This window comes from Vidua macroura, chromosome 3 (assembly GCF_024509145.1).
Source record: "Vidua macroura isolate BioBank_ID:100142 chromosome 3, ASM2450914v1, whole genome shotgun sequence".
Taxonomy (NCBI): domain Eukaryota; kingdom Metazoa; phylum Chordata; class Aves; order Passeriformes; family Viduidae; genus Vidua; species Vidua macroura.
The window spans coordinates 61,369,521-61,390,756 of NC_071573.1; the positions used below are offsets into that span (position 1 = coordinate 61,369,521).

At 35.6% G+C, this 21,236-nt stretch overlaps 1 protein-coding gene across 1 annotated transcript in view; it reads right to left on the minus strand.

Moving 5' to 3' along the window:
- LAMA2 (laminin subunit alpha 2) overlaps positions 1-21,236 on the minus strand; it is a 336,361-nt gene that overhangs the window by 241,412 nt on the left and 73,713 nt on the right. The window contains exons 2-3 of the mRNA XM_053973291.1: positions 14,068-14,238; positions 9,867-9,979 (exon numbers count right to left, since the gene is read on the minus strand). Coding sequence (XP_053829266.1) covers positions 9,867-9,979; positions 14,068-14,238 — 284 coding nt within the window. The remainder of the gene's footprint in view (positions 1-9,866; positions 9,980-14,067; positions 14,239-21,236) is intronic.

Here is a 21,236-nt window from a genome sequence, read left to right on the forward strand (position 1 = left end):
AAATGGGAAAATGGAGCAATACCAAGCTGCCTGGTAGCATGCAAACTATCATTAACACAGCTGCCAAAGCACAGGTGGTGCTTTTTTCTACTTGTTCCTGCTCATGTGACCATAGCAGTATAATTATGGGAGTGGGATCGAAATAGTCTAAATACTCCTTTAAACCTTTCCCAAATTATAGGCAACATAATCCTCAAGATGTGAAACAAAATGAGTCCTGGGTCTCATTTTCACTGGTAATTGTCTCAGCAGTGAGAACTATGAAGCACATATTGTAGGAACACTTCTGTAAGTTATAGCACTGTACCTTCTTGTGAATGCCTCATAAGACACAGAAAAGTGCATCCTACTATAAAGGATAATTTGCTACACTAATATTATTCAGATAGAGCTGAAGTGAATCATTAATCTACATAGGGTTAACTACTGAAGCAGGAAATCCCATTGTGTCCGACTCCCACTTATGCTTCTATTAAAAAAAAAAAATTCTTCAGTTAGAAAGCATTCATGTAAATCAGAATATCAGCAGAGAAAAAAATAGCACCACATAATTCTACAGAAGTATTTCCATTTCATTTTCACAACAGAAAAATTTATTTGCTCTAATGGAGACTTCCATCAACAATCTGGTGTAAACTCTGTATCTACTTGTTTACTGTAGTTATGTAAAGATGCTGATTATTATTGCAGTTCAGTGTTGGGACTTAAGCAAGGACTAGTTTCATACAGGCTGGTATAAATACTGTCACACCATATGACCTTTACCATGACACAGATTTATTTAAGCAGTTATTTAAAAGTGCTGATAGGGGAAGAAAAAGCACTGCAGACACCCCTTGTCCCAGTGTGAAATCCATCCAGAGGAGTCTAGGCTACCTCAGAACACCCTGAGGTTAAAGGGGGTTATTGGCTACAGGGGGGTCCCCCTCATTAAGAAAAGCAGGGGAAAGTCTATGCAGAATTCATTATGGAATGTGTTAAGGGGATTGTATAAATGGATGAGACTTACAATGGAACCATTTAGGGGAAGGAATAGAGGTAGAGAAAGGGACGGATCAAGATGGATCAAGAAAGAATAAGTGTAAGATAGAGGGAAAAGGAGATGAAAGGAGCCAGTTGACTACAACTAGCTGTCTGATCAGCATGTTAATCCTGACCTCAATCACTGAAGTCTATCCTATTTTCTCACTAAATCCTGTTTCTAAACATCTTCTTTAGGTGTGCTCTCTCTTTTTAGTGGCTATGTGTGAATAAGAGTTCACTTCAAGCTCAGCAAGCAGAAGAGATCTAAATAGCAGCAACTGGAATGGGGCTCCAAGATCTCCAGGACCTTCAAAAGATTATCTAAGGCTAGCTACTGAAGCATTGCATGCCTTGGTTGCATCCATGGATGTATACGCACCTAGAAGACATTAATCCTCATCAGCTGGAAAGGAAGAAGAGGGTGAAGCAGGCTGTGCTGTGTTTGTGTTCATGTGGGTGATGACAGGGCACTGTGGTCTATTTATGTTGCTCTGTGCAGCCATGTGTGTGTTTCAGTCTCTCAGGAGTATTGGCTCTGCCTTGCTACAGTTTGAATTTGAAAACGGACATAGGAGCCTGAATCTCTAATACCACAGGAGACCAAGAATCAGAAATCACGGACATCTACAGATTCTCAATGCAAAAGTGCTCCTCAATCATTAACTTCTACCTTCATACTCACATATTAAAATATTTGTTATATATGTAGCACATCATGCATCTTAAATACCACATTTTCACTGTTTCTCATTTTGGATTGGCCTCTCCTAAAGGTTTAAAACATGAAACAGACCAAATTCAACTACTCATGAATTGAAGCAGAGATTGTGTGAGTTTTGAGAAACAGTTCCTTGTGTTCTCAGAGGCCAATTTATGAGGTCAGTAATACTTCAATTCATGGATACTGTTATGGATTATTGTTTGGGTCTACTATGTATGAAAGAGAGTAGACAGTTTTGATGCAAGAATTTTTATACAATTGGCTATTTAAGAAGAACTGCTCTTCTCATATTAGTCTCACATCCAACTCAGACAGAGAAAAAGCCTTCTTTAGAAATGGAATGGCTTTCCAGATTCCTCAAATGGCCATCTAGCACGTATTTTTTCTATCACTGTTCTTAGAGACAGTGGCCATGATTTCAAATATTCTGCTCACAGTTAGAATTTCTGTAATTGTTGGCATGGGTGGAAAAAAAAAATATGCTTAGCAGAATTCCACTAATATCAGCTTAGAGAGCTGAACATCTCCCACCATGCCGCAGTTTGCCTTTAATGACAATGTTGCTTCTGTTCCTCTCAGCTGCTTTCAACTGAAATTCTGCTACCAGATGGAGAATTCGGGCTGAAAGAAACACATGCTTGATTCCAACATACTTTTTTTTTCCAGTGTTGAAAGCAATTTTAGCAGAGCATCATTGGTCCAGAAAAATTGCAACTACAAAAAGTTGCAGCTACAAATGTCATGCAAATTAAGATGTCCACAGCACTCTATGGGTAAAACTGAGGAAGATTTTATCATAGCTAATCTTGAAAAACTCTAGGGTGGGTGTCTCCAAACGAGTTACAAATTAATCTTTTCTAGTTAGGCAAAAAATTCACTCTTGTACACTGCTCAATCCCATTCAGTTAATGCCTGCAGAACATGCATTTTAAAAAAAATATAAAAATACCTGAACTTAGAATAAGCTCAGCCTTCTCCCTTCCATGATTAACTGCTGAAGAGACACCAGTTCTTTTAAGAACACTTTCTTCTCTGTGACAAAAAACACATTGTTCTAATACTTCTCAACTTTTGTTCATGTTATGTCATTTAAAAAAAAAAAAAAAAAAGAAAGCAAAGTCTATTGAAAGAATGCACTTTATACAATGTCAAACTGTAAAGTACTCAAGTTGTCCAGCTGTTGAATATCTGAGACACATTAAGCCAAATGGACGGAGTCAGAACCTATAAAGTTTCTGTCAATGTCAACTTTTTTCTTTGTAATTTTCTCAGTTGGTTTTCTCCATTACCAACTGTTCAGCTGTTTGTGAAGGCCTCAAAAAGAATAGTTGCTTTCTCTTGACTATTTTTGCTGCTCATCATTGGCTGGTGTATACCAGAATAGAGGGCTGAAGTTAATAATCTCTTTTCAAAATACTTTCAAAAAATAGCAGAAAGCAATTTATTTTCTAAATTTTATCACTTCTTTCCATGAAGAAAGACTATTTTGAGAAAAGGAAAATTGATGAAAATGCCAATATCCAAACTCTTCTTAAAACCTGGACAAGAGAGGAGGACAGAAATGGTTGTACCTCTATTTTGGTACTTAAAATGCACAAAAATTAAAAATCCTTTTTTAAAAATTTCCTTAATCCAAGAACTGATGCTCAGCCTGGATCTATTAGCATTGAGATTACTCAGAGTGAAGCGTTCTTATTTCCTTCAGCAATGTTTCCATGCAGTGTCCTCTCACGAGCTCTCACTTACTCATACCAAATCTGTACATTTTAATGTGCCTATCACAACAGAAGCACTATTTCACAACCATCACCAGCTGCAAAACTTATTTTTTCAAGTAAGCTTCTTATTCATAATAAACTATTTAAAGACAACATATTTCTTCAATATCAATAACAAAATCTGCTCAAGACTGAGAATCCTATGAACCCCTTACTTATCACATCACCATTCTCCCAGGCTCCACAATTTTCTTTAGAACCAAGACAGCTAACAGCACAAAATCAGAACACAACCTCATATTCATGTCAGAATGTATGTGTCACTGGATTCAAAGGAGAATAGCTCTCTTCCTTAAAACCAAAATTAGCAAAGTGGAATGTATACGTATTACAGTCATCCAGGGAAAATACCAGGCAAGTAACCTCAAAAAGAAAATGTGTAAATTCTCAACACTCTTCAAAATCTTTGTTATTGTGTATTACGAATGGAAGCTGAAAGGATTTCCTCACTTAGAAATCTTTCTGACTAAGCAAAAAGCAATAATTGTATGGTCTGATTTAGTGGTGAGCATAAAAAACTGGGCAAAAATAATCCTGTGGATATTTATTTTTAATACAACTCTTCAACCCAGCTTACAGCAATTTGTTTGGTAGGTATTACAATTCATCTTACATTTCAATAATGGGTTCTTAGCATTTCAGAATGCATTTGAGACAACTCCCTCCATGTACTATTGAATGACTCATGAAAAACTTTCTCTTTTTTAATGCTGGGGGAAAGTCAGCTTGAGCATCTTCATCTTCAAACATTTGTTTGTTAGAACACCTAGAAGCTTCATGCAGCAGCCTCTTCAGGAATTATGGCTGGCATAGAGGTGCAGTCTCAGCCCTAAACTGGGGAAAAAGATAATTTAATTTTTTCTGAGTGACATCAGTGGAGAAAACTTTATTCTGAGACAAGAAGGGAGCCCTGGGTAAAATCTGTTACTTACTAGTGTGTGAATATTCTCTCCTTCCCGCAAATGAAAATCAAGGTGGAAAGATAGATAATCTAAAGTAAATTTGCTAATAGCATATAAAACAGGTAGTTCTTAAAAATGTTTACTGTAATGTTAAAATATTTACTACCGTTCTGTTTGTTTTCATGATAATAAATAGTTTTTTCTAAGTATGTTTGCTATAAATCCTTACTGGTATATTTATATGCATTTTTATTTGTTTTTCTTTTTGAGTTTTTCAAATGCTTTCTTTATAAGCAAACTTCAAGTCCAACAGTTTTACTTTTGAAAGATTTTAAAGTTACATAATAATAATGTAAAATAATTAAAAAGTGATAGTAATTTAAAAGAATGTCAGAAAGGTAAATTACTCCTTTTTTCACCCTCTAGGTATCTATTTAGTTCATTACCAGCAAATTGTAAAACTAAAGAACTTAAGGGAATCACTAAAATGTTAAGATTCAAGCCTGTGAAGGTAATGAAAAAAAGAAATAAGAAAATAATGAGTATTGCAACTAATATACCTGTCAAAAAAAGTTGGCTGTGGACTTCATTAAAACAGAACACCTAATTCCTTTTTCTTTTTTTTTAATTGATTCAACTGTCATTTTCATGGTTTTAGTTGCATCTCTCTCAAACAGTTCCTTTACTGTTTAGGTGTAACTGAGCCAGAAAACTGGCTTAGTTTTGAAATAACTTGTTTTCTGAACTCTCCAATATCTGCATAACTTCATAACGGAACAATTCATGAGCAAGAAGTAGTACAAACAAATATTGAGGATGACAGCTCTGTGTTGCAGGCTTGGACTGTAGTTCACTGATCAGTACACTTTGAGTTTTTACAATGTTGAAGGCAACATGGAGTGTTGGCTGCCCCCTCCCCCAAGCTGGCAATAAAACCTCACACAGGCAAGCCAAATCAGAAAACTGATCCGGCAGAAACCATATCCCAAAAAACAAAACAAGACATAGTTTACAGTACCTAGGTACATCTGGTTTCCTGCATGGCAACACAAATACTAGTGCCAGAACAAGAAGTACAGAAACATCTCCCTTTCAGCAGGGAGCGGAAGAGCGGCAATCAGGGAATTGCAGCGTGATAGTCTCAACAGACTTTCAGTTTTTCCACTTTTTTCTCTTTAGACAAACATCTTTGAAGACAAACAAAACTGACTGTCTTCATCTGTTGCAGAAAAGTCCAAGTTTGGACTAAACTTCATTTCTGTTAAACTACTTTCTGGTTTGGGGACAAAGAGATGCTTTAAGACTTACCTTTACAAAAGAAGTTTTGAAAGCATTTTAAGCCCACAGTTATTGGCAAAAGAGAGAAGGAAAATATTAATTGAATACCTACACAAAATGTTTGCACATATATAGAAATTTAACACATAAATACCAAACGGCATTTCATCTTGCTAGACTGGTTCTTATATCCCAAGACTAAACAGTATAGTTAACCTTCTCTTCATTCCTTTAGCTGTTCTGATATTTGATATCAGAAGGTACTCAACAGAAAGCTAGCTGTAATTTTTTTTCCCCAATGTAAAATGTATTTGATATTCCAGAGAAGAGAAAATATAGCATTAAACCAAATATCACCCACTGATATGCATATTGTTATATGACTATGTAGCTAATGTGTAAAGCCTATTTTAATATGCCTTTGTTGCTCAATATATTTTGATTCCTTAGCCGCTGTCCAGTCAATTGTCATAAGTTAAAACTAAAAACTACAGTTTTCCATTAAAAGAAGCAATGTTGTCAAATACGATATGATTTACCTCTTATTTCACTATGGCTGTAAGATTACCTTCAGTCAATCCCTAAAAGATTAGTTGAACTGGACCTTATTGTGGGGTTCAACTATATAAACATCCAAAGAACAGATTCCACTAGTAATTTGAAACCAGATAACAGGGAGACTGTTCCAGAACCCAAAAACCATGCAACAACTTTGAAATGGCCAAGACTTAAAGGCCTGGTTATTTCTTCTTTAAGAAATAAAAAAAAAAAAAAAATAGGAAATTAGGCAGGGATGCAAATTTAGTTAATTCATGGGTATCTGCCACCAGTTTGCTGTATGACATTCCTGTAATAATGCCTTTGGAAGGGATGGTGACTGCAGTGATTTCTACATAGAGTCAAAACATGATTTCTTAGACTCCCTCCTCCCTTCCTACAGAAGAAGGGTAGGGGACAGGATGAAAAGATTAGGTGAAAGAGCTGGATGCTATCAGAGCTTAGGGAACTTAAAACTGATGATGTGAATGTTTTAGAGAGAAACAGTTACATAGCTTAATCAGTTATTCTTGCTCTTGCAGTTTACAAGGCTCTGTAGAGTGTCCATTACTTTCTTTTTCTTCAGATATATATGCCTGGAAAGCATACCTGGACACTGAACTGATCCTCCACAGTCTCAAGCAATTAAGACATAGTTATTAAATCCAGAATTTTTTGCCAGAATATTAACTCTGGGTCCACCTGCGTTCCACACATCTACAATTCACATAAAATATTCCAGCATAATTTAAAAAAATATGAAGTGCACAGCAAAAAAGTCTAAATCCACATAAATATGCTCCTGGCACAAGTATCTGAGCAGCATCAAGGATATTGCCAATGTCTCGTTCCCTACAGTAGTTGGGAATTTGTTAATACAAGTGTCCTGATGTGTGTAGAAATCAGAAACAGATGGGCTGACCACTTCACCTCAAAAAGGCAACTGGTTTTCCTGTGAATTTGCCAATTTTCTTTAAAGATACTCTACTAATCTTCCACATCACTGTGAAATTAAGACCAATTGAGGATTCAGGAATACCACGACTACAGGGAATATGTTCTCCCTGGATATATAAGCATTTCTGTTTTGCCAGCTCCCTGCTCTGAAATCCTTGAAGAGAAGGTCTATTTTCAGTCCCGCGAAACGTGGCACTCGTGGGACCTGAAGTACCTCTGTTGCACTTGAACCACCCAACACTCTCAAGGCAGAACAGACAGACTCCAGCCAGCAAGACTAAGAGCTGCAGAGCAGCAGACAGTTTCTCTTGGTACCCAGCCCATCTGTGAACCACCCCCTTCCAAACCTGGATCTACCAAGGTAGCTCGACCTATCACTCTAACCCCCATTTAAATTCATGTGGGAAACTCCAAAATAAATCTGCATTTTTTACTTTCTATGCACTTGCTGGATGAAAAGCACTGTAAAAAATCATCTCACATTTACAGGTAAGAATGGAGTTCCATAATTTTTTTGTGATATAGATGAGACTTTTCGCAATGGCCAAAAAGTGGGAAAAAGTGAAGAGTTAAGAGCAAATTATCAAAGATGCTCAGTACCAAACAGTTCCAGTTTTCAACTAATATTTTAAAAATATTCGGATTAAAATTTCAAGCATACTTCAATGAATTAGAAACCTAGCTTCCATTATAGACAAAAGCTCTTTGTAAATATTAAGGCAAAACTCAACTGTTGAGAGAAAACAAGAAAAAATACTACATTTTTCCCAACAGGACTGATAATATTTGGGCTTATTCTAATATTAAGTAAATGTTACTTCCTCTAGTTTATTAGCTATTGCTAAACAGTATACATTATTTTTATATGGCTTCCCTGCACAATAAAGTTAAAAAAAAAAAAAACAAAGTTGCTGTTCCAAAGAGCCAAGCAGTATATAAATGAGGAAATTGTAATTATTTTTCTCATCTTTTCATGAAATTGGGATTGCTAAAAGCATTCCATGTACTATCATAATTACAAACTAATGCATTCCTGCAATTTTCAGTCCATTACTTGTGGATTTGTCATTTGTTATTTCTATTGCACAAAAGGAAGTTAAACATTTTTATACTTAAAGCAAGAATTCATCAACACAAACATAGCAATTACTGAATCTCCTAAAAGCCAAAGGTAAAGAATGGAATTTCTTTTAAGTGAGATCCCAGAGATATCTAGTGACCTTCACCATTCATAGTGACTCCTACACAAAACAAAAGCTAAAAGAGAAATTTCATATACTACCTATTACTTTAATAGTCTATAATGCTCTGACTATGAAATTCCTGGATAAGCAAACAAAAACTTCTAATACTTCTCAAGACACAAACAATGCTTATTCCTTACTGAGCATTCCAAAAGCCATGTAAATTGCAGTAGAGCTTTCAATACATTTTGGGGAACAATACTTGCTCTGTTCCTGTACGGTGGTGAGTAAAATCTCATGCATTCCTAACTAGATGGGTTACTCAGCTCATAAAGGGTGTGCCAGATAGCATTAGTGACACAGGGTCTTATCCCACCTCTCTGACATCCACAGAAAACTCAGCACTGCTTCTATTCCAGCCAATACCAAATGAATGGGCTTAAGAGAAGGTATCAGCTTTAGAGCTGCAGAAGGACTGCCAAGTTTCCTTTGAACAGACAGTAATAGGACATGGGAAAGAAACGGGGTCAGACTTGATCCTTGTCTCATGTTTAAGAAATAGTAACAAAAAACCCCAAACCCACGCCACACACAGTGCAGCATTCTCAGACCGCTGTCAGCTGGCACATGGAGAAGCCTTTTAAATACATTAGAACAACCCAAACATTTTCTCCAGTATCCTCATTGACCCTTTAGTTGCTAGCTTTTAATACATAAGAAAACTTAAAACTTACAGAAATTCATAAATTTGCTAATTTCTGATGATAATCTAGATAATGAAATAGCAGGAGAAAAAACAGGAGTTGTAAAGCCCTAGTTTAAAAGACCTGACCTAAACAACCACACAACTAAAATTTCTAGGGTGATAGAAAACAAGGATGGGAATATACTTTTAATGCCCAAGAGCTACTTGCATATTAACGGGTCACAACCAACAAGAGGCACAATTCCTTGCTGTAAAAGCAAAGCAGCAAATAACTCTGAAAACTTAAAAGACGTTAAAAAACCCTACAAGCCTCTTTAATGCACAGCATCCTACTCTCAAACTTCTGTAAAAGTTTTAGCTCTCCTGTTTGAAAAGAAATGCACATTGAATACTTTTGCATATATAAGGCCAAAAAAAGCAGATGTAGGATTGTTTCTGCCATTAGCAATGTAGGCTCCAAAGCCAGAATGCTAATAACACTTCCAGGATTCAAAGGCTCTTCCAGGTATAAAAATCCCTACCTTCCAAATACTTCAGTTTCACAGAAACTGAATAACTGTATGACTTCCTAAAAATATATATGAAATAACTTTTTTTTTTTTTATTTAGCACATTATGTTACAATGAATAGGTCACTCATACCTATATAAACAAACGAAAATTATAGGAGAAATTGGTCATGTCTTCATATAGGAAAGCAATACAGAGCAAAAATTAAGACAATCCAGGTGATCTATCATGCAAGAAAGCAAGCCTAGAAACAAACAAATAGAAATCTACCTGTTGGAGGTCCAATGTAATGGTCACATAATGATACTCAATTCCATTCTGGATACTAGGGCTTTGCCACCAAGTGTTCTTGCCATCAATTGCATTTGCTATCGGGTGTCGTTCTGTTAAAACAGCAGAAACGTATAAATGAATTTCAAAACTATTAGAAGATTTAATTATTTTTAGATCTGAAATCTAGATTTTAAGGCAATTACAGAACTAATAAGGCAGGACTTAAAAAAAAAAAAAAAATTTTTCCTGTACTCTTGAGCCACCAGTCATGCTTATTATTACTGGAATACTGATCTAATATTAGTTGTTTAATTTTGGTTATGATCACAAGGTCATTCAGAACATCTAATTGCAGAAGGCCCTCCTTATGCTACAGAAAATGCAGGCATTTAAATCAAGTAAACACTTCCTGCACTCTTCCAAAATTTCAAGTATTGCAAAGTCATGGAATGTTGCAGCAGAAACAACAAATCAGAAACCTGAGATATGGCATGCAAGAAAAGCAGAGATTAAAGTAATACCGGTACTGGCATTTCTAAGACATTTCTAAGCACACCTGGAAATAATTCACAAATCATTATAGAGGAAATAATTCAGAAATCATTACAGAATATATTCCTCAACTGGAAAATTTTCTGACTCATATACATGCATATAAAGGTTTGTTTGGTTATAATCCATATCAAAGTCCAAGATACATTATTTTTCATGTCTATATTTACTTTGCTGCAATGTCCCAAGTGAATCCTAAATAAGAGGGATACAAATTTATTTATAGAATTGAATTTTTCCTGAATTTCAAGATCTACATTTTCCAAGTTTGCTTACTTAGTACTTTAATGTTATTAAACTGAGAAAAATCACACTCAAAGTTTACAGGTTATTTTTTGTGTTTCTTTCCTGTACAAAATGGAGAATAACAAAAATCAAACTTTTAAAGGTTACAAGGATCTATATTTTGAAGTCCCTAATTTTCCAGAGCAAGCCATTATAAGGAAAATAACCCAAAGGAAATTCATATATGGTAAGTTTCTTCTATGCAAGTTCTGTTTGCAAGAACATGAACTGGTAGAAAACCCTACCCCTCTCATTAAGGATGACTTTCTAAACTCTCAGGTTTCCTTGGTATAAAACTGGAATATGATGCATTACTAGCTGGGCCTAGAATTGCAAATAATTGCTTTATGAACTGATTAATTTAATTATTTTAATTATTACTTAAATCAACCAGCCAGATTGATAATCTTTGTATCTGTTTTTTTGCTCTGTCAACCACCTGTGGAGGACAGGAGTCCTAGCTCATTAAGGGAAGCCAGAATGCCTGCACATACTTAAAGATACAATCAAAGGGCTTTGTGGGAGTGAGTGAAGGCATAAACGCTCAATATTGAAAATGCCAAAAATTTCATTTAAATATTATTCAATGGTATCAGTGAGCAGCAACATTTGCAAGTTAGAAATCTGGTACTACAACTGATAAAACTATAGGAAGCTTTATCTTTATATTGAAAAGAAAAGCAAAGCAGACCCCATGCTTTACATGCTGTCAGTTCCCAAAGCTCTGATCATTTTCTCAAATCTTGGCTTTAAATCAGTGGCAGCAAAAATCATCTGTATATCAAATTCAGGGGCTTTCGATGATCGTGACAGAAGTTTTCTAACTGGAAATTTTGATCTAAGTCTCTCCAGATGAAACTGGGTAAAGGTAAATCATCAGAAGGAGGACTGGGAGATGAATCAACAATTAACTGTAATCACTATTATGAAAGTTTAATCATAATTAATTTGAAAATTGATTAATTGCTGGCATGTTTATCTTATTTAAAAGGTAAGGGGGAAAATACAGTATTTGTTAAAAGGACTGGATTGCAAATGTAGTTCAAGGACCAATCTCCCTGATGGATGGCAAGAGGGAGAACTTAGAGAGTGAGCCCATCAAACTGTGCACTTTAATTTGGACTTGCATGTGATTAACCAGGGAATTTGTGTTCATTTCCTACTACAGTAATTAAGGGGAGGCACTCCAGACTCACACATTCCAGGGGGATCATTTAAAGTCTGGTTATATTATATAGTTCTCCTATTAACAAGCCATCTCTGTTTAAACAAGGCACTTCCCTTTGCCAAATGAACATTTGAAGAACTTAAAATGAGATATGATTGTCACAAAAGACCAGATATTATGAAGCTGGACTGATTCAAGTTTAGAAGAGTGTAGAAACAAGGAGAAACATAGATTTAAATCATTCAGATGGGGTTTTTTATATACACACATCTATGTCTGTGTGTATACACATATTTTACTGTACGCTGTCTGACATCATAGACAAGACATAGCAGTATCTCTGGTTTAGGTTTGATTTTTGAAATAAGCAAGCTTCATATAGGAAAAAAACTTGGGTAATGTGCATATGTCTCTAAATTCCCATCTGTAAAATAGGAAAATCTTTTGCACAGTCTCTCTGCCAGTCAGAATGCTTCCAAAAACTGAATTCTTCTCTGAGTGAAGCACACTGCTATAATGTAATTGGATGTGTCTATTCCTAAAGAATCATATGACCTTCCCTCAGAAGGTGGCATTTACTGTAGTTAAAGAAGACATTGAAACTTGGAAAACAATCTGGGAAAAAAATAGGTGGTAAATGTCTTCAAATAAATTAAGTAGTCTACACTGGGACAATTACAAATAGCTTTGCAAAGATGAAGAGTAATTTAGCAGGAAAAGAAAGCATCTGAAGTTTGCAATGGACAACTAACTGTTCTCTCAGTGGTGTTTCACCATTACCAATGGGAAATATCAAAGTGAAACGTGTGAACAGGAATATATGATTATTCTGAAGCAAACCTGGATCTCTGTGTAGTGCTAGTAAGAGCTCAGGTGAACTTTAATAGATATGGAAGTCTCTAGAGAGAATTCAGAGAATTGCAATTCATGCAGTTAGAGTTCTAGAAGATAAAACCTATGAGGAGAATGAAAAGAAAAGATAACTTAGTGTAGAAACTAGACAGAGCAATACCATCAAACTATTAATACCCCTCAAATTGTTAAAATACTTTTTTAAGAAAAAGGAATAATAATCCATTCCTTGTATTGACTGAGCTTAGGAAATAGGCAACATGAATTTCTGTAAGGAGATGCAGATTAGCTATTAGAAAAACACTTTGTTTTGAACGATGTAATGAGTGAGCCACACTAGAAAGTGTGGCCATGGGAGGATGTTTCTAAGGAGAATCCAAACAAGCTTCTGTCTGGAAAGCTACAGCCACAGACAGCTCATCCTGTCTAGAACTAGCAGACAGATTAAATGTCATCTTTTTTTTTTTTTATCCTGTGGTTTTAAGCACATGCTTAAATGTCATGAGGTATAAATGTATCTGAGTTAAGTTTTATTGGAACACAATTGGAAAAAAATCATTGTCTTCATGCTTCTGTGTCTGTGCTCCTTCCAGTATTTTATCTATTCCATTGAAATTGTCTTAAGTATCCCTACATCCTCTACAATCTACAGTGCCAATATACCCATGAAAATCTAATAATGTTAAAGCTGTTCATGTCTTTCACTGCAAGGTTACATGAAATTAAACCTGTATGACTTGACTAGGAAATTTTCTTGGTTCTAATCTTCCTAACTACCAGAAATAGGCATACCTGAAATAGATGATGACAAATTTTACTTGAAAACTGATTTTGCTTCCAGGTAATCTTGAAAAAAGCAGTGTTAGCAAAAATCAATTTTAATATTAAAAACTAAGCATTAAACCAAGCAATGCTCCATTACTTTATCTTATTTTTTCTGCCTCAGTGAAACTGAATTTACTGGAATTTCAGATATTGCTTAGATTGGCCAAAATATTCAAGTTCCACAAGTAGGTATGCAGGTAAATGTCAGTTATCTGGTTTTTATTCATTGTTAGTGTATATCAAAAGAATTCAGCAACAGCTGTAGACACTTAATTTTTTAAAATCTGAATTTAGGTGCTCTGTTTTTCAGTACCTGAATGAGAAAGTTCTGTGGGAGGAGTACCCATATCAGATACAGATTTTTAAATATCTTTGGAAGAGGTGGTTAACCTGATTTAAAAAGAGACATACATTTCACAGTAATCAGGCTGGTGAACTACTGTTTTGTTTCCTGAGTATCTACACCCTTTGGAAAAACATCTTTTTAAAGGAACAAAATGAAAATGGCACACATACGATGTGGAACTCGGCTCCTTTGATCACAAATGCGGCACTGAGGGTTCCTTGCAGGCTGTCCAGGTACATGCTCAACGAGTTTGCAGTACATTTCCCGCCCCTTTTCTCCACAGGTAGCATTGGTTGTGATGAGAGCATTACTAGCCAGGTTTAGCACTGCAGGAAATAGTCCTGAAAATAAAATAAAATAAAATAAAATAAAATAAAATAAAATAAAATAAAATAAAATAAAATAAAATAAAATAAAATACAAAAGCAACAGAGGCAAAACCAAGGCGAATTTAGCAGAATAATCACGAATGTAACACCTGTTACAACATTAAAGCAAAAGCCTTCATTTTCAACAGCTATGGAAGCAAAAAAGAACAACTTTGGACGTGTATCCAGAATTTAGACATCAAAATAAAGCCATTATATTGATGGGTTTATCCCCATTCCTCTAAAATTCAAATTGGTACCTTCTGGTTATATCATAAAAAACAGCAGGATGCCAAGGAAAAAGTACAGAAACATACAAAGCATCATAAAATTTTATCTTTCACAATCAAACCTTGTGTTCCTATGCAATTGGCCACTGCAACATCGTACACAATGTACCTATGAAAACTCCTTATCATTCTTATTTTCTGCTGATATGTCCATGGAAAAGCTTTTCCTCCACAGACTACAGCACTTGCATTACACTGTATTACTGTTCTGCTTAGGACTTCATAGACACCTTTGTCATCAGAACAGCTGGGTAATTCATCCAGCAACATGAATAGCATATGTCATGTTTCCCTTTCCTCAAGAAGAAAATAATATATACGACATCATATCTTTTATGGTAGTGCTGTTGTTATTTTTCCAGGTGCACATGCTGAGTGATGTATTATAATTCTCATTCAGCACAGCATTTAAACACATCTGAGTGCTCTGCTGAGCAAAGTTATATGTAGCAGTAAGCTATAAAGATTATAAACCATATGAAGAACATTCATTAAGGTGGGTTACTCTCCTTTCCACTAAGTACTGATCAAAACCTTTGAGCCGTAATAAAATTGATCCACAGAGACAAACTGATAGTATGTATCAAATGTATATATTAGTACCTCTCTCATTAGATCAACCAGTTTTGTATCTTGAAAAGCAAATTTGCCCTGGCTACAGGTTAAACCAAAAAGCCCAACCCAAACCAACAAACCAACCAAAAAAAAAAAAAAATAGGCTGATGTATGGATTCTTGGGATCACTTTTAGATTAATTTTATGACAATTTCAAGTGGCCCAAAAGTCACTCTTTTGCAATTTGTTCAGCTTCCAACCCTATTATACTATTAAAACCTTAAAATAAGGTTTTAATAAAAACTGAATTGGTCATTATTGAACTCTGATCAAGCTCCCTTTATAAAAGTGTTTCTTTTCATCCTCCTCAAAGGGACAACACTCTTCAACTGACTCCTTTCAGTCCTTTAAAACTAGTCTCCTGCTTGTCTCTGCAATTAACCTATGTGCCATTTAATTACCAAGCTTGACTGGACATGGTACAGTTGTCCTTTGACACTGTCAGTTAGTGACTCTCACGGTCACTTTAAAACCATGTGTAAATTTACTGCTTGAGCAAGACAGCCAATTAGTTACTAGTCCATCCAATTTGTGCAGTCAATCAATACTTGAGATTTTATTGATCATGCAGCTTGCTCATTCTGTATAGATTAAAGTTTATTTTCACCACATTTTAAAATCTATAAAGTTGTTCTTGTATTTTTATTCACTGCATTCAGTGGAATTTTCTGCCTTCTGTGATGGGGCCACATGGTAAAAATCTGTATAAGCATTAACAGAGTAGATGAATTAATAGATGTGGAACTTCCTATGTTGACTGACAGACTTATTATTCTCTTTTTGGCTGTACAAAGTTAATAGTCCAGAAGCCAGTAATCATTTAGTGTTAACAAAGAGTCTGGCATTTGGTTCAGAGCTAAGTATTTTAAGCCCTCAAAAGTGAACCTCGTACAAAGGACAGAATGATCCTACATGCAAAGAACTGCAGTACATGGCATCAGGAGAATAAATCCTTCAAGAAAGAGCTGAAAGAGAGCAACCAAAAAGCCTCCAGATTCACACAGCTATAAAAATATTACCTGTTCTATGTCTATCACAAATCATACCATTATTCTAACACAAACTTTAAATGTAAGATACATAAATAAATGAAGAGTACGTAAGAAACCCATTTATTAGAACATAACTTCACCCTTGGGTAACCTCTTTAATGTGCAGAGCACCTTACAAAAAGCTACCAAAAGAGCCTTATCCATAATCAGTACAAACACAGGCAAGAAAACAAATACTGGGAGTTTCACTGAAGAGCCGATGCCAAGATGCCAGCACCTCACAGAGGTGCTCCACACTGAATCCCCCACAGGCTCGGAGCGACAGGCAGAGAGCAAAAGATGCACATTACAGCCAGCACTTCACCTTTGCCAATTCACCTTTGATAGCACTTCACCTTTGCCAGCACTTCACCAATTTTATTGATTAATTCCTCGGCCCAGGGGTTTTAACAAGTAATAATTAACAACTACACATTTGAACGTTTTTTGAAAATCTTTATTTCCAAGGTCCAAGGGGCTGGGCTCAATAGACCTTATGAGTGCCTTCCAACTCAAGATATTCTATGATTCTATAATACTTCTTTGTACAGCCCAAAAGAAAGCTTTGCTTTAAAAGAAGATTTGATGTGCAAGCCTGATAGAATGGAGGAAGCAATATTATTCATATTGATTTCTAGCAGTTACATATAGATATATATATTTGCACAACAGAGGCATGACATCCTAGCAATACAGAAGATTAAACCATTTTCTTGAAAATTTTAGCAAGGCCTTTTGAATATGAAATAAAAATGTTATGTTTATGATGCTAATATATCTTGTCACATGAAATTCACGTTAAAAATTCATCTTCCAATCATAAATCCCCAGGAAAAAAGTCAAGAGAGCTCTAGATAGCTCTATTATAGACAGTTAATTTCTCTTCGCCTTGTTTTTCATTACAATAATCATACACAAGAAATATTTAAAAACTGGTGTAATAGTTCTGCACATCTTCAATTCAATTTCCCAATAAATTTTAAAGTTTGTTGTTAACAATCCCACCTTGAATTCTATGGGCATCCTACCATCAAATACTTCCAAAAATATGATCTGCTAAAATTACAAAGTCTTTTTCTTCTTTATTGACAATGACTTCTGTAAGCCTTTGTTCCAGTGCAAAGACTGAATAAAATGCCACTGAGCCACAAACACATCATCTCCATTTTGTGTAGCTCAAGTGTAAGCAGAAAAATTTGACTCCCTTAAACTGCCAGCTACATCTTGTCTAATCTTTTCTCTCCTTTGTGTCACTAGCAAAAATCATATTAGCAATAATTTCTATCTGTTAAAAAATAACAAAATTCTAGCAATTGCATGAAGGAAACAGGAAGAAAAGACTGGGTTTTAATTAGGTAGTGGTTTTAGCAAATTGACTTCAATTTTTTTTCAAAGGACTGCTGCTGTGTGAAGAGAAAGAGGATCTGATTCTCCCCTGTGAAATGGGCAGTCATCTTTCTGCTCTACACTTTGGTTTTTAAGCATGGAACATATTCCGTTAAGATTTTAGTGCATGGAAACCCAATAGAAAATTTGTTTAGTGTTGACAAGTGATTAAACTATGAAAGGCAAATAACACAGAAATTAATCAAATTATTTAAACTGGTGTACAATGCACAGGTAATCAAGCATGCTGCTCAAGTCACTAGAGAATTAATGATGATGAGTTTAGCATGTATTTTCAACACAAACAGATCCAGACAAAAAAACTGTAAAAAAGAAAGGCAGCAAATCAGCAGGATTTTCTTGCCTACAAACCCCTATGTACTCAAGTTTTATACTACCACTGTTCTAGTTAAGTAGGTGTGGTATCAAGGTACTAATTACATTATCTTTTTTTTTAATAATGGGTCCTGGATCAAAGCACATCTAGATACCTATCTTAAAGATAAAAATAGGGACTGCTTGGGATCTGTGTTTTTTTTTACAGATGCCTCAAAAGCCACCCTTTATTAATACTAAAATTTTCTGGAGACACTGGCAAGCATGTCAGTAATTTAGTGAGTTCAATACGTTTACACTAGTAAACAGACTTTTACAAGATTCCACAAAGGAAGTAAGCCATCATAACACATGAAGGAATGACCTCTCATGAAGTCAGAATTAAAAAATTGAGAATAGCAGTGGAAAACCATAGCAATCTGCTGAATCCTGTTCTGTTCCAACAGCAACAAAAGAAGCTTAGAAAAGAGGATAAAAATTAAGGTTGTTGATCATAAAATTTATTCACAAAAATTAAAATAAGCATAGACCACAGAATGGTAGAAAAATTCCACAGCATGTTTTGTCTAGGTAATAAAATGGCATATGAAATTAAGGAATGGAAATTGATACACAGGGGGAAAATATGATTGCTTCTGCACTAGATTTTATCAGTCCTAAAGAGTTATTATTGATATTTCAATGAAAATATTAGCTCGAGGAATAGAAACAAAATGCCATTACATTATTGCGTAAATCCATCTGTACTGACAATTCAAATACTGCATGGTATCCCTTACCTCTCATCTCCAAAAGGATATGGTAGAGCTAAAAAAATGAAGAAAAGTGTGACAAGCTGTGTTACAGCTGTGGAACAACTTCCGAATGTGGATATGAATAGGCTATGAGTGTTCTACTGGAAAACAAACAGATTGTGAGGTGTATAAAATAACGTAACTGCATACAAAATAATAAATGGCTTTAGTAAATAAATCTTTGCAGTGAACATGGTAAGTTTAGTTATCGTTCTACCACAAATTGAGGGTGCTGAGTCAACTTATCAGACAGGAGTTTTCTTCACTGTTTGGGAAATTTTTCCTGTTTATAAATGAAACTGCTTTTCAGCACGATAACAATTAAATTCTAGAACAGATAAATAAGTTATATAACAAAATATTTTTATTACAAAGGCAAGAATGGATAAAAACCCAATTAGATCAATGCACAGAACAAGGGGTCATCCAGAGCTGTTAAACATGAATGGCTTGTGTTCAGTTGCCAGTTCAGAACATCCCTAAATCACTAGCTGATGCTGGGTTTGACCCAGGGAGACATCCCTGTACTCCTTCACATTTTTCCTCAATATTGCTGCTGATAGGTATCTGTAGTTTTTTTCTTACTAAGGCTGGTAGCATATACATCCCAACATCAAGGTTCATCCAAAATGGAAGAGAAAATATAACCTTAATTTTGTGCGTTATTGCTAATTAAACTGTAATATTTTTGCCAATATTCAATTCTTTCACCAGACATGGTTCCCTATACTACTTCCCATTATTACCTTGCACCCAGAGAGTTTTCCTCAATGGCTACTTATTCTATGGAATAGATCTTGTTCTGTAGATCCTCTATAGAACATTCTCTTGAGCCTGGCAATTTCCTTGCAGTTTTCTACAAAGCAGTATTACCTAATTCATTTTCTTATGCTTTCCTTATTTGCACTGCATAAAGGGAAATAACAGCCCAGCTTCATGTGTTTTCTTTTATCTACTTTTCATGAGTTACCACCAACCTTCAGCTGATACAAGCTCCACGAGTATCAGTGGAATAAAACCTAACAATCTGATGCCTGGCGTGCTGCCTCATTTTGTCATGCCCTATTACCTACTCCCCTGCCAAACGAACAGATTTTCCACATGCTTTATTGCAATAGTGGAGATCAGCAGAAGCAGATGAGCTACACAAGTAGCAGGTACAAGACATTTTCATAAAGCCTGTCAGCTGCTGAATTCAGTCTCATTCTCACTCTCACTCCTTTCTGGAACAGCACTGTTTGATTGACCTTCAGAGCCCACTGAGTTGATTTCCCTAGCTGAGAGAGGATGGAGGGATTCTAGAGGGAAATCAAAGATATTAACTGCCTCTCCAGCTGCCGAATGGTGATTACAGGTTCATTATGAAGTGGGGATAATCACTGGGGTAACCTACTTTTAAAATGTATCAAGAAGCAGCTACAGCAAAGGAGGGGTACAGGAAACAGACATGAATGTAAACAAAATAATTTCCTTGCACATTAGTGTTCCTACCACTCACCAGTTCTGACACATCTTTCTTTCCTTCCCTTCATATAACTCATGGGAAATTGTAAATCCTGTTTCAATCACACCATCATCCCACACCTACAGAGCAACTGGTGGGGTAAGTCTCACTAGAATTACACTCCAGCACTCCAATGGAAGCTCAAGCAAGGAACCAAAACCAAGATTACAATCTCTGTTAGACTTCTGCTACTGCACAGAGGAAAGAGCAGACATCTTAAATAAGAAAGAAGGAACCACCATAGGTGGTGGTTGATAAGGACATGGAAGACAGCAGCAGAGATCTTTGCATGGAGATGAAGGAAGGAACTCTGAGTGGGGAAGACTGGAAGAGAGAAGAAAATTGAAAGAAAGACCACTGCAAAGATACTCGCAGAACATGTAACTCTTCTTTTTTTTGCAGAAGACTATTGGCACACTGAAATTTGTATTCAATATTATTTAATGTCTATACTGAGGTTTGATTACACAGCAATAAGATCAGTATATCATTTTACCGAGGGTAAAATTAATATAAATAATTGCAGTGACTGCATGTACAAACAAAATGTTAACTTTAAAAAATCAGGATTGTTTTTTAATAGCTTTTTTTTAAGTACTTCCAAGATAGAAGACAAACTTTGGTTTACCAACTCTGGGATTTCTTTGTGTCTTATTAAAGCATTGGAACAGAGAAAATGTTTTTCTCCTTCAAAGAAAGCTCTGTTAAGACCTGCATATTCCTCTTCTCTCTTCTAAACACACCAGTATTTGGCACTGTATACTTCCTTCAATCTTCTCAAAATATCTAGTCTCTTCAAAGAAGCAAATAAAACAGCCTGCCTAAATATGTCTAACTTTTCAAGCCAATCTTCCTAGTCTATAGAGCACTTTGAAATGTTCATGGAGTCAAGCAGAGCTGTTTGCCACTGAATTTGTACTAAAAAGACAAAAGAAAATATGTCAATTTCCGATGTTCTAAGAATTGTCACTGGAAAAAGAGAGAGTTGTCTGCTGCAGAGCAGAGCTATGCTAGG